This window comes from Gobius niger (assembly GCF_951799975.1).
Source record: "Gobius niger genome assembly, chromosome: 14".
NCBI classification, from domain to species: domain Eukaryota; kingdom Metazoa; phylum Chordata; class Actinopteri; order Gobiiformes; family Gobiidae; genus Gobius; species Gobius niger.
In genome coordinates, this window is record NC_136865.1 from 30,349,697 (window position 1) to 30,363,466 (window position 13,770).

A 13,770-nucleotide genomic window follows, 5' to 3' on the forward strand; every position below is an offset into this window, starting at 1 on the left:
AAAACGTTTTAGAAAAAAAAATATATATATATATATTATAATCGATTTTTTGCGATTATGCTAATTTTGTAATCGTTTACCGTTGTAATCGAAATCGTAATCGAATTTCGATTAATTGCACAGCCCTAGGTCATAATATTTCTCAAAATCATTTAAGTCATTTCTTCCTTTTAGATGAGTATTCTTTTAGGATTATGGCCTAAAAGGGTGCTCTTCTAAGACATTTTAAGGAATTGACAGTATTTTTCACATTTCTAGAGTACTTTAACAGGCGTTCGATCTCTGAGTTGGGTCATAATAGGGCTGCTCGATTATTGAAAAAATAATAATCACGATTATTTTTGTCATAATTGAAATCACGATTATTCAAACGATTATTTGTTGCCTTTAAAAAAGTCCATCAAAAAAATCCATCAAAAAAATGACAAAAAAACATCAAAAAAGTGACAAAAATCCAGCAAAAAAAGACAAAAATCCAGCAAAAAAAGACAAAAATCCAGCAAAAAAATGACAAAAATCCAGAAAAAAAGACGAAAATCCATAAAAAAAAAAGACAAAAATCCAGCAAAAAAGTGACAAAAATCCAGCAAAAAAAGACAAAAATCCAGCAAAAAAATGACAAAAATCCAGCAAAAAAAGACAAAAATCCAGCAAAAAAAGACAAAAATCCAGCAAAAAAAAGACAAAAATTCAGCAAAAAAAGACAAAAATCCAGCAAAAAAGTGACAAAAATCCATCAAAAAAATCCATCAAAAAAATCCATCAAAAAAATGACAAAAAACATCAAAAAAGTGACAAAAATCCAGCAAAAAAAGACAAAAATCCAGCAAAAAAAGACAAAAATCCAGCAAAAAAATTACAAAAATCCAGCAGAAAGACCAAATCCAAAAATTTAAAATTAGAAAAAAAATGTGGGAAATAAAAAAAAAACGTTTTAGAAAAAAAAAAATATATATATATATTATAATCGATTTTTTGCGATTATGCTAATTTTGTAATCGTTTACTGTTGTAATCGAAATCGTAATCGAATTTCGATTAATTGCACAGCCCTAGGTCATAATATTTCTCAAAATCATCTCGAGGGCCAGAGTTTGATGATGGAGGGCCGGTTTTGGCCCCCGAGCCTGACGTTGTCTACCCCTGATGTATGGTATTATATAATATTTACAGACAGATATAAACTGCAGTGGTAAAAGAATATCTCTCACAGTGAAAGGAAAAGTCTATGAGAAATTCCTTTGTCTGACACCAGGGTTTCAGACAAAGTGTCACCTTGAGTCCCACTCTCTAAAACCAAAAAAAATCTGGTTCTAAATCTAGGATAATCATGGACTCAGACCTGAACTTAAACATCCACATCAGAGCAACAACATCAGCAGCTTTTTACCATCTGAAAAACATAAAGATCAGAGGAATAGTGTCAAAACCAGACTTGGAGACTTATCCAGCAGGTTAGACCAGTGGTTCCCAGTGGTTGTCTTTCGTACCCTTGGGCTTTTCAGTGGTTGTCCGTGTACCCCCTACCTCAAGGGTATTGCAGTTTATTTAGAAAGTAATTACTAAAAAGTGGTATTTGTAAGAAAAAGGATAATGTTGTGGTAAAAATGAACCTAAAATTCTCCCAAAGCAGCACATTTTACTGCAAAATATAGATTTTCCAATGAAGGTTTCCCACTTTTTGAAATCTGAAATAGAGATTTCCCCGTACCCCTGGTTGGGAAACACTGGGTTAGACGACTGTAACGGCTGCTGAACATCCAGAACCAGGAAATACGACCATATTAGTCCAGTGCTCCGGTCTCTGCACTGGCTTCCTGTCGCTCAGAGAATAGAGTTTAGTAAGTCTTTTCATGTTGCAGCCGTATGAACCATCTCAGGGAGGGGTCTCAACTCTGACAATGTTCAAACCCAGGCTGAAAACAGTTCTTTTATGACTGAAAGTATTTTATCTGCACTCTTGCCTTTCACTGTAATTGATTCATTTCATGTTGATGTTTTATTGATTTTATTTTATGCAACTGTGAAGCACTTTGAGTTGCCTTGTGTATGAATTGTGCTCGACAAATAAACTTGCCTTGAAGAGGACAGTGTTTCAGGTTCAGGTCGATGCAAAGAAGGGATTTGGGAAATGTTTGTATCCGTGTATTTAAGTGTATAGAGTTATTACGTGTCTCTCCCATAGATATAACCTACAGGAGACACATTGAGGGTTATGTCCTGTGTTTTTGTTAATAACAAAACATGGCGCCTTTGTTCTGTTCATCCTTTCCACACATTTTTATCTTATCAGTCTTTATATAGAAGAATCCAGAAGGTCATGTGTGTAGATAAAGACGTAAAGAGCTTTAGTTGCCAAGTTACAGAACCAGAGGGAAATCATATTTACAGGCCTTTCTTTATGTGTTATGTAAAGGAGCAGACTCGATCTATGGTGTATCACTGCTCTATGGCTTAGTCCAGTGGTTCTCAACCTGGGGGTCGGGACCCCCAGGGGGGTCGCGAGACAAATTTGGGGGGTCGCCAGATCATTTAGATAAAATAGCCATATTTTCATTAGCATATAGTCTGATATTTTATTGTAGCAGGTGTTTGCTATTTTACCAGAGTGACATTATTTGTTTGTAGTTTGATGAATTTCATTTTAGCCATTTTTTTTTTTAACCCCTTAACTCCCACCTGAACCGAGCACATTTTCTCCAGTTTGGCTTTACCCCAGTTCAAAAGCTTCTGGAAAATAGCAACAAAACTGAGTCGAAAACAATGATGGAAATGTGACAAAAAAGTGACGAAAAATTGATGAAAAAGTGGCAAAAAATGTCACAAGAAATTGAAAAAAATGGTCGAAAAATTTGACAAAATGTGACAAAATGTGACAAAAATGTGACAAAAATGTGACAAAAAAATGTGACAAAAAATGACAAAAATGTGACAAAAATGTGACAAAAATGTGACAAAAATGTGACAAAAAATGACAAAAATGTGACAAAAATGTGACAAAAATGTGACAAAATGTGACAAAAATGTGACAAAAATGTGACAAAAATGTGACAAAAAATGACAAAAAAATGACAAAAATGTGACAAAAATGTGACAAAAAATGTGACAAAAAATGACAAAAATGTGACAAAAATGTGACAAAAAATGTGACAAAAATGTGACAAAAAATGTGACAAAAAATGACAAAAAAATGACAAAAATGTGACAAAAATGTGACAAAAAATGTGACAAAAAATGTGACAAAAAATGACAAAAAAATGACAAAAATGTGACAAAAATGTGACAAAAAATGTGACAAAAAATGACAAAAATGTGACAAAAATGTGACAAAAATGTGACAAAAAATGTGACAAAAAATGTGACAAAAAATGACAAAAAAATGACAAAAAAATGACAAAAATGTGATAAAAATGTGACAAAAAAATGACAAAAAAATTACAAAAAGTTCCTCTCGGTTCAGGCGGGAGTTAAGAGGTTAAGAATTATGTAGGCTACTATTTCTATTTCTCACAGTGTGACCTGAGCGGGGGTCACAAATCCCTTTTACTGTTAAAATGGGGGTCGTGGCTAGTCTGTGTTTGTTTGGTTTGATTATGTTCTAAATCCTCCGTCCCCCCTCAGGACTGAGCTCCGGCCTGTGCCACGTTACGGGGGGCGTCCTGGGCATCCACTGGAGCAGCACTCTGGGTCTGGGCTGGTTCCCTCTGGCCCTCGGTAAAGGCGGCGCCACCTGCTGGGAGTCCTGCTGCATGTGGCCCCGCTGCACCGCCGTGTGGAGCCTGGGGGGGCGCTGTCAGCTGCTCTCCTGCACCAGGAGGGACGGCTGCGCCATCACACACCTGCCCCAGCCGCACCGGGAGTCTCTGGGGCTCCTGCAGTTCATCTCCAGGGTAAGACCACGCCGGCGATCGGCCTTTAGATCTGCCTTTAGATCAGCCTTTAGATCAGCCTTTAGATCAGCCTTTAGATCAGCCTTTAGATCAGCCTTTAGATCAGCCTTTAGATCAGCCTTTAGATCAGCCTTTAGATCAGCCTTTAGATTAGCCTTTAGATCAGCCTTTAGATCAGCCTTTAGATCAGCCTTTAGATCAGCCTTTAGATCAGCCTTTAGATCAGCCTTTAGATCAGCCTTTAGATCAGCCTTTAGATCAGCCTTTAGATCAGCCTTTAGATTAGCCTTTAGATCAGCCTTTAGATCAGCCTTTAGATCAGCCTTTAGATCAGCCTTTAAATCAGCCTTTAAATCAGCTCAAAGGATTTTAAATCATTTGTCTTTGTCTCAGGGTCAGGTTTATCCTGGAAGAAGGAGAAGATCTGAACTGGCTGAGGAACCAAACCCGCCGGAGCCTCTCATTACGGTGAGTAACGTCGAGCAAACGGAAATGTTTAGGGCCCGATCTTGTGCATCAAAACGGAGACGATAGCGTGACATTTTGCCCTCAGTAGCAGCACTTTGTGATCTCGCCACTCCAGACTTAGCGCATTTAAGTGGGTGGAGACACACATTTTCCTCCAACCAGATGGACTCCGCGTCCAGGAGAGTGGTTTGTGTGGGAGTGGGGGGTGAACATGTGCTTTTGTTTTGCTTCGCGTTCACACCAAGCGCGGCAGATCCGCGCCACAGCGGACGCTGTAGCTCTTTTTCTCTCGAGACGTGAACATGGTTTAGCTCACGATGGGGTAAATAAAGTTTTTAGTTTGACCTGTGAGAGCCTAAGGCTTAAGCAATGTAAACGAGGAAGTGAATGTCAGCCGTGTTTCCATCAGTGCAGTCACCTCCTCTTGTGACGCCCCCTCACAGGTGGCGGAGGCGAATGGCACATATAGCGCCGCCACTCGGAAAATAATCCACCAAGAGCCTGCGCCGCCCCGTGCGCCACCACAAGATCTGGCCTTTATGTTGCACGTCTCACCAAGAAAAAATCCTAATTTGTGAACCTGTTTACAAGCAATGGCAATAAAAACTATTCTGATTCTGATTCATAATAATATTTCATAATTTAGCTACCATGAGGCCCATTAACATAACATAACCCTTTATTAGTATAGTATAGTATATTAGTATAGTTATTTCTGTTTCAGACATTCCTCGTCTGCTCAAAAGTAAAACCTCTGAATAATCATGGAGTTTTAAAAGTGTTTGTTTTATCGTCTTCATGCCTCTGCTGTGATTGACGACCGTCTCCATGGAGACTCAAGTGAAAGGGGCGGAGTTAAATGGTCTGTTCAGAGCAGAGTGAGAGAAAGGCTCAGGGGCAGAAACTTAAAACACTTTGGCCTTTGTGAAGCAGCAGATCGTCAGGAAGTCCAAATCATCTGTTTTTAAAATCCTGAATTCATTGAATTAATTTGATTTATCGCGCAGCCCTGTCACATGACCTCATCATGTTGCAACGAAAATGTTGAAGTGACGTCAATGTAAAGCTAAAAAGCGCGTTGTTCTGCTGGAATATTTTTCAACTAATATATCAGCGAATATATATCAACTGTGGTGCTGAGTCTGAGTGTTGGATCCTCTTCCACTTGGCTGTTGGAGCTGCAGCCCCTATGGCGCCCCCTGCAGGTGGTGGGTCCACAGAAGGACGGCCTCGTGGTTCTGGGCCTGTTGGTCTCTCATAAGGGGCTTCTGAACACTGAGAATCACTGAGATATTCCTTGTCGATATCGCCGAGCCCAACTTTCACCTCATTACTCTCAGCTGATGTTTCTTCTTCTACACAAACGTGACAAAGTTTCTCTCTTGTCTCCGCAGCAAAACCCTAAACCTGAGGCTCCGACGCTGGCCGCCCTCAGCGCCGCGACCGAGAGGAACCAGAGCCGCCCCAACAACGGCACCGGCCAGGACCTGAACCCGAGCAACTCCACGGCCCCGGACCCCCCCACGGACCCCCCCACGAACGGGAGCAGCCCCGACGACGCCGCGGCCCCCACAGCGGCCGGTGAGTGGAGCGACAGCAGCTTCCAACCCCGCTCTGCTTCAGAAAGTAAAACTCCCACTCCTCCATTCACTGTGACCAAACTAAGAGCTTCAATGACACGACATGAGTTTGTCAAAAATACAAAAGGAGCGTCTGACAAAAGAATATAATTAAATACACACATTAAACACTACTGAGACACATGTCCGCTCTGACTTTACTCAGTGACGATAATAAAAAAGAGGTGAAGCTCAGCATGTTTACATAAGGACCAGTCTTTGTTGCAGCCTGAGCAGATAAACAGTGGATTTTAAAGGATAAGCACTTTATTAATTAGAAAGACGCACAAATAAACCAGCAGCAACAGCTTAAAGTTTAGACTTAGCAGCAGAGCTAACGTTAGCATTTGACCTGTTGTACAAAAACAACATACCTTCGAAAAGTTCCATGCTAGCACTGCAAAGGGGCAAAAAATGTCCATGAACATCCGAGGCTTTTATCATCGTAGCAGCTTCACCATTACGCGACTGCGAGGGGGGAGATAGTACAGGCTGCAGAGTGAGGCCAAATCATCCAAAAATAACTTTATTTTAGTTGAGATATTGATTGTGTTTGGTCTGTTAGTAGTCAGGCATAGAGAAGGTTGAACTAATGAATGAGACGGTGCTTGTATTTTGCCGTGAAGTTGTTGCTTTTTCCTCTGTTCGATGGAATGTTTGTGAATGGGCTCGATGCACAGTGACCCCACGTGATTTCCGCCGACGCTGTCCTTCCTGTCCGCTCTCTCTGCCCATTAACCTCTTAACTCCCACCTGAACGGATCCCATTTTATCCAGTTTGGCTTTACCCTCATCAAAAAGCTTCTTGGGGAAAAAGCACCAAAACAGCCACAAAAAATAAGAAGGAAACAAGGATGTAAACGCTACAAAAATGTGACAAAAACTCAACAAAAAAATTACAAAAATTCAACCAAAAAGTGACAAAAAATCAACAAAAATGTGACAAAAATTGACCAAAAATTTACAAAAACTCAACAAAAATATGACAAAAATGTGACAAAAGCTCAACAAAAAAAATGACAAAAATTCAACAAAAATGTGACAAAAATTCAACCAAAAAGTGACAAAAAAAAAAAAAGTTGACACAACACAGCACCAACGCGAGGAAAAAGATCACTTTTGTGGGTCTTATCTTTCAAATGAGGTGCTACACAGGCCTATATAACAGCCAAAGAGGACAGAATGCATTTGGTTTAGGCGGGTGGTAAGAGGTAAAAAATGAGCAGGTCCCAAAAAAATGAAGCGATGGCTCAAGATTTGGTCATTAAAACTAGCGCAAAGTTTTGAAAGAGCCTGCGCAAAAAAGAATCATCCTGTTAGTAGTTTAAATAATATTTACATGTTGTATTATCATTTTTAACACTAGCCTTTAGCTCTAAGATCAAAGCTCCGCCCCTCACGACAGCTGGCGTTTCCTTTGGGGCTGGATTCACAGCGAACATGATGTTTGTAATACGTTGCTGTGACTCCATCAGTAACTCGTTGTCCTTAACCAGATCCTGAGCTTCTCTTCATGTGTGTGGGACCTGCTGGTTGTGAAAGTAAACGATCGTCGACAGGAAGTCCAGCGTCGGGCTGACAGTCCAGGAAGACGTCACGTGGGGAAACTGTGCATAAGCCCAATAGCCCATCCTAAGGAAATAAACCAGGCCGACATGCGGCGCTAGCTCCGCTAAACACACGCCTGAAACTACGACATCTAAAAGTCATGAGGCTCGTTCATACTTCGTAAGACGTTTCCATGGTTACGAGGCAAAATTGACTTGATTTTGTTCTCGCGTCTAATGAAGTATCAGTGAATCTTTAGTTTGCAAGAATAACAGGAACAGAATCTTCAAAAGTAAACGATCAAGCTCCTCCCCCTCCTCCTGATTGGACCTGACAGGCTGGTTCACAGGTACAGCTCGTCTCATTGGTCGACGTGGGAGGATACTAGACTAGGAGATTCGGGAGTTTTCCCGGCGGGCCGACGTACTTTTGGGCCGGTTGGGCCAGTCAGACCGAGACAAGGCCCGTTATACCTTAACACCGGCCCACAATTAGCGGGAAAAAACATTGGCGTATCTATCTTTACATAGATGCAATTACGCAACTTCTCCACTAGAGGGATGTGACGCCTTTTATTCCCCTCTGGTGGCGCTTTCTTGAGTCATGGTTCACAGATAATCTTGTATAATGAGCGATGGGCCTCTGGGACATAACACTCATGCCCCTCTCATTGTGAATATAAGAGGAAATAGTTTGTAACTCCCTCCAGGACCCACAGAACCTTAGACCGCTATTTTTTATACATTTTAGACAAATGTTTGCAAAGAAGTGCATGCTGGGAGTTGTCAGGTGACCCCGTCTTGCCCCTCGACGTAGTTTCCATTAAAAGGATTTACAATGTTTGGCCTTTTTGGGACTTCTATTCTCACTCCACACCTCCTGAACTCTGGTGAGTTTTACCGTTTCATCTTCATCCACAGTGGGATCATTTGGTTGGTTTTGAGAAGTTTATTTGTGTTGCAGTCGCGAGAGGAACTTCATTAACGGAACGCACATTTTAAGATTGTTAAGTAATTTTGCAAAAGTTCCTTCAAGTTATAAATGAAAAGATTAAAGTGTTGAGTCTCTGAGGTGTTAGCTTGAATTCTGCAGAAACAAAATGCAACTATTGTCCTCGATTCGTTGCTTATACTGTTTTAGTTCAAACCAAGGGCTCATTGTTTTGCTCACTTCGACTATTGCATTGAATATGGGCTGATTACGGGCTGATTTTTTCTGCCAGTCCGGCCCTGCTAGACTCTGATTAATCGCTGAGATCCGGGAAGGAGGGACTTATATCTTAAAATAAAACTTAAAATCAAACCCGGCCATATCCATTATTTAGATATCGTAAAATGCCTGCCATCTTTCTTCACCGGCAGCGTCTCTCAAACCCGTCCACATGGCAGATGTTGTAGACGCTGATCAGGAGTTTCCCGGTTTTTCCCTGTTGACTTTGAAGGCGTGTGTGAAGCTGAATCATCAGTAAGAATTCTCAAAGCTCCATTGTTTCCGAAAGTAGAAAAACTCGAACGACCAGTGGCCCTAATTTCAGTAAAGCACCGCATTGTTTCCTTCCAGAACAAAAGGTCATTAACGTTTCGCCTTCATTGAAACTGTACTAAGGGGCTCAAGGTGAGATCAGATCAAGGTTCTTCAAGGCCCAATGAATGAAGATAAACAGTAATATATAAGACGGTGTTTAGTTTTAGCTGTTTGTGTCGGATTATTACCAAGTCCTGCAAAAAAAACAACCTGTAGAATCCTCAAAATCTGAGGCCGTGGTTCTCTGTGGGGAAAAGGTGGCGCCCCCTGCAGGTCGGTGGAGAGTCCTCGCCTCAGGTGGAGGAGTTCAAGCATCTCAGTGAGGGAGGGACGGAGTGTGAGATCAGGGGGCCGATACAAGTGTGAGGGAGAATAAAGTTTGTGTTATAAATCTAGAAACAGAGACAACATGAGGTTCATCTCCAATGTTGAGAAATGGGTGAGAAATGGATAGGAAAAATTGTGAGTAAAGAATTTGCCAAAAAAAATGATTTCTTTGAGCTGAGTCTTTTGCTTTACTGGCCCTGGACCAACAGCATCAGAACCAATGGGCGCTGGCTGCTCTGCTTTATGACCACGACACTGGAGGCCGCCATTGCTGTAGTACCTCCATATCGCCGCTAGGCCCCCATTGAAAAGCATTGGAGTTTAGACACCTTAAAAACCACTTTAACGCCTGGTTTAAATGTTTTCAACACTAGACTAGGCTGGATCTTCCGCCTGTGATAACGCTGGGTTAGTCACAATTTATGAAACCAGGCTGGTTTTTGTAAGAAGAATTTTTGAAATCTCGTACTTAATGAGGGTCGGACTGTTAGCATTGGAGCAGCACGAGCTACACGTCACACAAGGGCGGAGTCTACGGTGAAGATCCCGCCCTTATGCCCTTTTTAGGAACATGCTTCGTCAGAGCTGGGGAGGAGGAGCCTGTAAATCCTCCATGAACCGTGGTCATTGTGGTAAACGGGGAGGAGTGAGCAGAAGACGTCCATTATTTTTTACAGTCTATGATCAGAACTTGGATCTGAAGATAGATTTTTTTCGGTTCCTGTTTTTGATACAAAAATACTCGACTGGTTTCGTTGGTAACCAGCCCTAGTTCCTTCGCTCTCCTTTAGCCATGAGGTCTGAGTAATGACGGACAGGGTGTGGAGCTCGGAGTGGAGGTGCTGCTCCTTCTTATCGAGAGGATGTTGGTCAGGTTCACTCTGTAATTTCACTGGGTTTTTGTGGAGAGAAAAACCCATTTTTCATGGTGTTGCCGTAGCGACGACCAGGACTCCCCATTAGGGTGCTTCTAAAAAATGAAAGTTTCAGGGCAGTGTTCTCCAACCCTGCATTACATGATGCTTGTTATACAGAAGCTGTAAAAAAAGTTTTAGCTGAAAATATTGATATTTAGGACTTGCTCAACTCTATTGAAGTTTTTACCTTTTACGTCACATGGCGCCAATCCAAGATTCAGACATTTTTATTACTTTCAATTAAATCAAAACAAGCTCAACTATATATGGTCTAAAAAGACTACAGTTTTGGTGTCAGGTGGTAAAACCGATGTAAATATTGGAAAATATTACTTTAGTTTAAAAGTCTTCAGTTGTTTTAAAAGAAAATGTTTACCCATGCTAACAAATGCTAACGCTAATGCAAGAGTCCACATAAAAGCCCATTTAATTTGAAATTAGTTGCTAATGTCAGGTGGTGCAACTGCAAAAAACACCAAATTACCATCTAAAAAATATAGGGATGCACCTATGGGTCATATAAAGATTCAGTAGCCAAAATATTAGCTAATTTAAAGAATATTTAGAACTTGCTCAATGCGATTTAATGTTCAAAAATATAAATAATAGAATCGAATGATCCTGGAGCTCTGTTGTCGGGGGCTTCGTGCCCCTGTAGGGTCTCCCAGGGCAAACTGGTCCTAGGTGACGGGTCAGACAAAGAGCGGTTCAGAAGCTCCTTATGAGAGACCAACAGGCCCGGTCAGAACCATGAGTCCTTCTGTGGACCCACCACCTGCAGGAGGAGCCATAGGGGCTGGTGCAACTCCAACAGCTGCCCCCACAACCCGGCAACGGAAAAGTGGAAGAAGATGGATGGATATGTTGTATTAGGGTCTAAAACCATATTTTCAAAAAGTTTTTTCAAAACTGATGGCATGCATATTTTTGAGTCGATAATTTTGTGTTTAAACAAGTTATGTATTTAAATGTATTTGTAGCTTCTCTGTATAAAAAGTGTCAGGTGGAGTTTTCTCTAAAATTTAAATAGTTTCCAAAAAAATTGTACAAAGTCAAATCTTTGCCAAGTGTATCTTAGACAGCCTTTCTCCTCTGAACATTTCATCAGTAATTTGTAACTGACTGATGCTGGAATCAGCAATAAAGCCAGAGGACCACGGACAGAGTGCTCAGTGTCAGCCCAAAGCAGTGATCGGTTCAGTATCGGATGTTTTAAACCAATATCTGATTTTTTTTTTCTAGTTTTGACTCTGATAACATATACCAGTGTTGGATTGGTGCATCCCTATATTTTTCAGATGGTTATTTGCTGTTTTTTGCAGTTGCACCACCTGACATTAGCAACTAATTTCAAATTAAATGGGCTTTTATGTGGAATCTTGCATTAGCGTTAGCATTTGTTAGCATGGGTAAACATTTTCTTTTAAAACAACTGAAGACTTTTAAACTAAAGTAATATTTTCCAATATTTACATCGGTTTTACCACCTGACACCAAAACTGTAGTCTTTTTAGACCATATATAGTTGAGCTTGTTTTGATTTAATTGAAAGTAATAAAAATGTCTGAATCTTGGATTGGCGCCATGTGACGTAAAAGGTAAAAACTTCAATAGAGTTGAGCAAGTCCTAAATATCAATATTTTCAGCTAAAACCTTTTTTACAGCTTCTCTATAACAAGCATCATGTAATGCAGGGTTGGAGGAAAGCAGATTTAAAACATTTTTTTTTTACATAGTACGAGGAAGCACCCTACTCCCCATTTACTTTAGTGGGAAAAATATTATAATTGCACAATTTTACCAAATGACGAAGGCAAATGGAGACATTGTTTTTTCTCATTACTTAGACCAGTGGTGTCAACCTGGGGGTCGGGACCCCAATTTGGGGGGTCGCCAGATCATGTAGATAAAATATATCTTTTACTTTCTGTTAGCGTATGTTATAATATTTTATTGTCGCATGTGTGTGCTATTTCACCAGAGTGCCATTATATGTTCGTAATTTTATGAATTTCATTTTAGCCGTTTGTTTTTTTCTTTGTTTTTTTAAGAATGATGTAGGCAAATGTTCCGATTTCTCACGGTGTGACCCGGGCGGGCGGTCACAAACCCCTTTAACTGTTATAATGGGGGTCGCGGCTCCAAAAGGTTGAGAACCACTGACTTGGACCATAAAGCCGGGGTCGGCAAGTCTGCGTCCTGGAGGCCGATATGCATCGTTCCCAAAATACCCAAGGGCCGAACCTCAACGTTGTCGCCTAAAGAAAGAACTATTTTCTTTCACATGGTTCTCAGGTGGCTTTGGGACCCACCATTACCGACGAGCCGAGGACCCTTTAATTAATTAACCCTTTAAATTAAAACTTTAATTTGCCGTATTTTGAATTTAACGTTGTATTTTCCACAAGTTTTTGTTGAACAAGCAGGAGATTTCCCTTTAAGACTGAAATTATGATCAAAACAACCCAATGACATTCACTTTAACACAGTGAGTGTTTCTGTGCAGTTTCAGGAGGAAAATATTGAATAAAAGTTCCTTATAGACACGTGACCCACTGAAAATTGTCCCATGACCCACTTTAGGGCCCCGACCCCCCGGTGGAGAATCACTGTTAAACATTATATATGACAAAGCGGGATGTTCTGACGGGACATTTTTTAAATACTGACATTTTAACAGGTATTTGACCTCTTATTTGCATAATAATATTTCTCAAAATCATCTTGGGGGCCAGAGGTTCTGTGATGGAAGGCCGGATTTGGCCCCCGGGCCTGACGTTGCCTACCCCTGCCATAAGGATTCCAAAAATATATAGTTTTCAGACTTTCACAACAGTGGAAATCTGAACACAGTGAACCGGACTATGTGAAGGCCGAGACCCAGGACTCACTGGAGGGGCCAGGTCTCCTGCCTGAACATCTGGAGGAGCCTCTGAGGCTACTGTGTGACCCGGCCCGGATGAAAAAGCAGAATACCTGCTCTTTAACTTTAACTTACTGCTGCTGCTGCCTGTGTGATCCCTGCTTTAAAACTCTCATTACCAAACCAATTCTAAATAAGTGCTGTTTCCCTCCCGTTTCTTTTCTACAGTTCGGCCTTTATTCACATCACCTCTGGATTATTTTGTGAGAGTGTTTGATTTCTGTCTCCTGTTTTGTCCCGTCAGTGCGCCCCCTGGTGGTGTCCGCGGGGGAGAACGTGGAGGTCACTCTGCCGCATAACGAAGTGGAACTGAACGCCTACGTGGTGCCGGCGCCGCCAGAAGGTAACGATGCAGAGTTATTACCTTTACTCAGAGTCTCGTAACGGCAACAATGAGTCACGAACATGGAAACAACGCTTTGGTAAAAATGAGCTGGAGTTCCTGATTCTGATCAAACTTGTTTCTAGCTTTCACAATCCCTAATGTGTATCCGAAAATAATTTAACCTCTTAACTCCCGCCTGAACCGAGAGGATCTTTTTCCTCACATCATC

General features: G+C 41.1%; 2 protein-coding genes across 2 annotated transcripts in view; both read left to right on the plus strand.

Moving 5' to 3' along the window:
* Nucleotides 1–13,770, plus strand: part of psmb2 (proteasome 20S subunit beta 2) — a 221,323-nt gene that overhangs the window by 101,957 nt on the left and 105,596 nt on the right. The gene's annotated exons all lie outside the window — the stretch shown is intronic.
* The window catches only part of kiaa0319l (KIAA0319-like), a 51,074-nt gene that overhangs the window by 7,325 nt on the left and 29,979 nt on the right, over nucleotides 1–13,770 (plus strand). Inside the window, 4 exon segments of the mRNA XM_079570438.1 lie at nucleotides 3,621–3,889; nucleotides 4,283–4,357; nucleotides 5,752–5,938; nucleotides 13,461–13,559. Coding sequence (XP_079426564.1) covers nucleotides 3,621–3,889; nucleotides 4,283–4,357; nucleotides 5,752–5,938; nucleotides 13,461–13,559 — 630 coding nt within the window.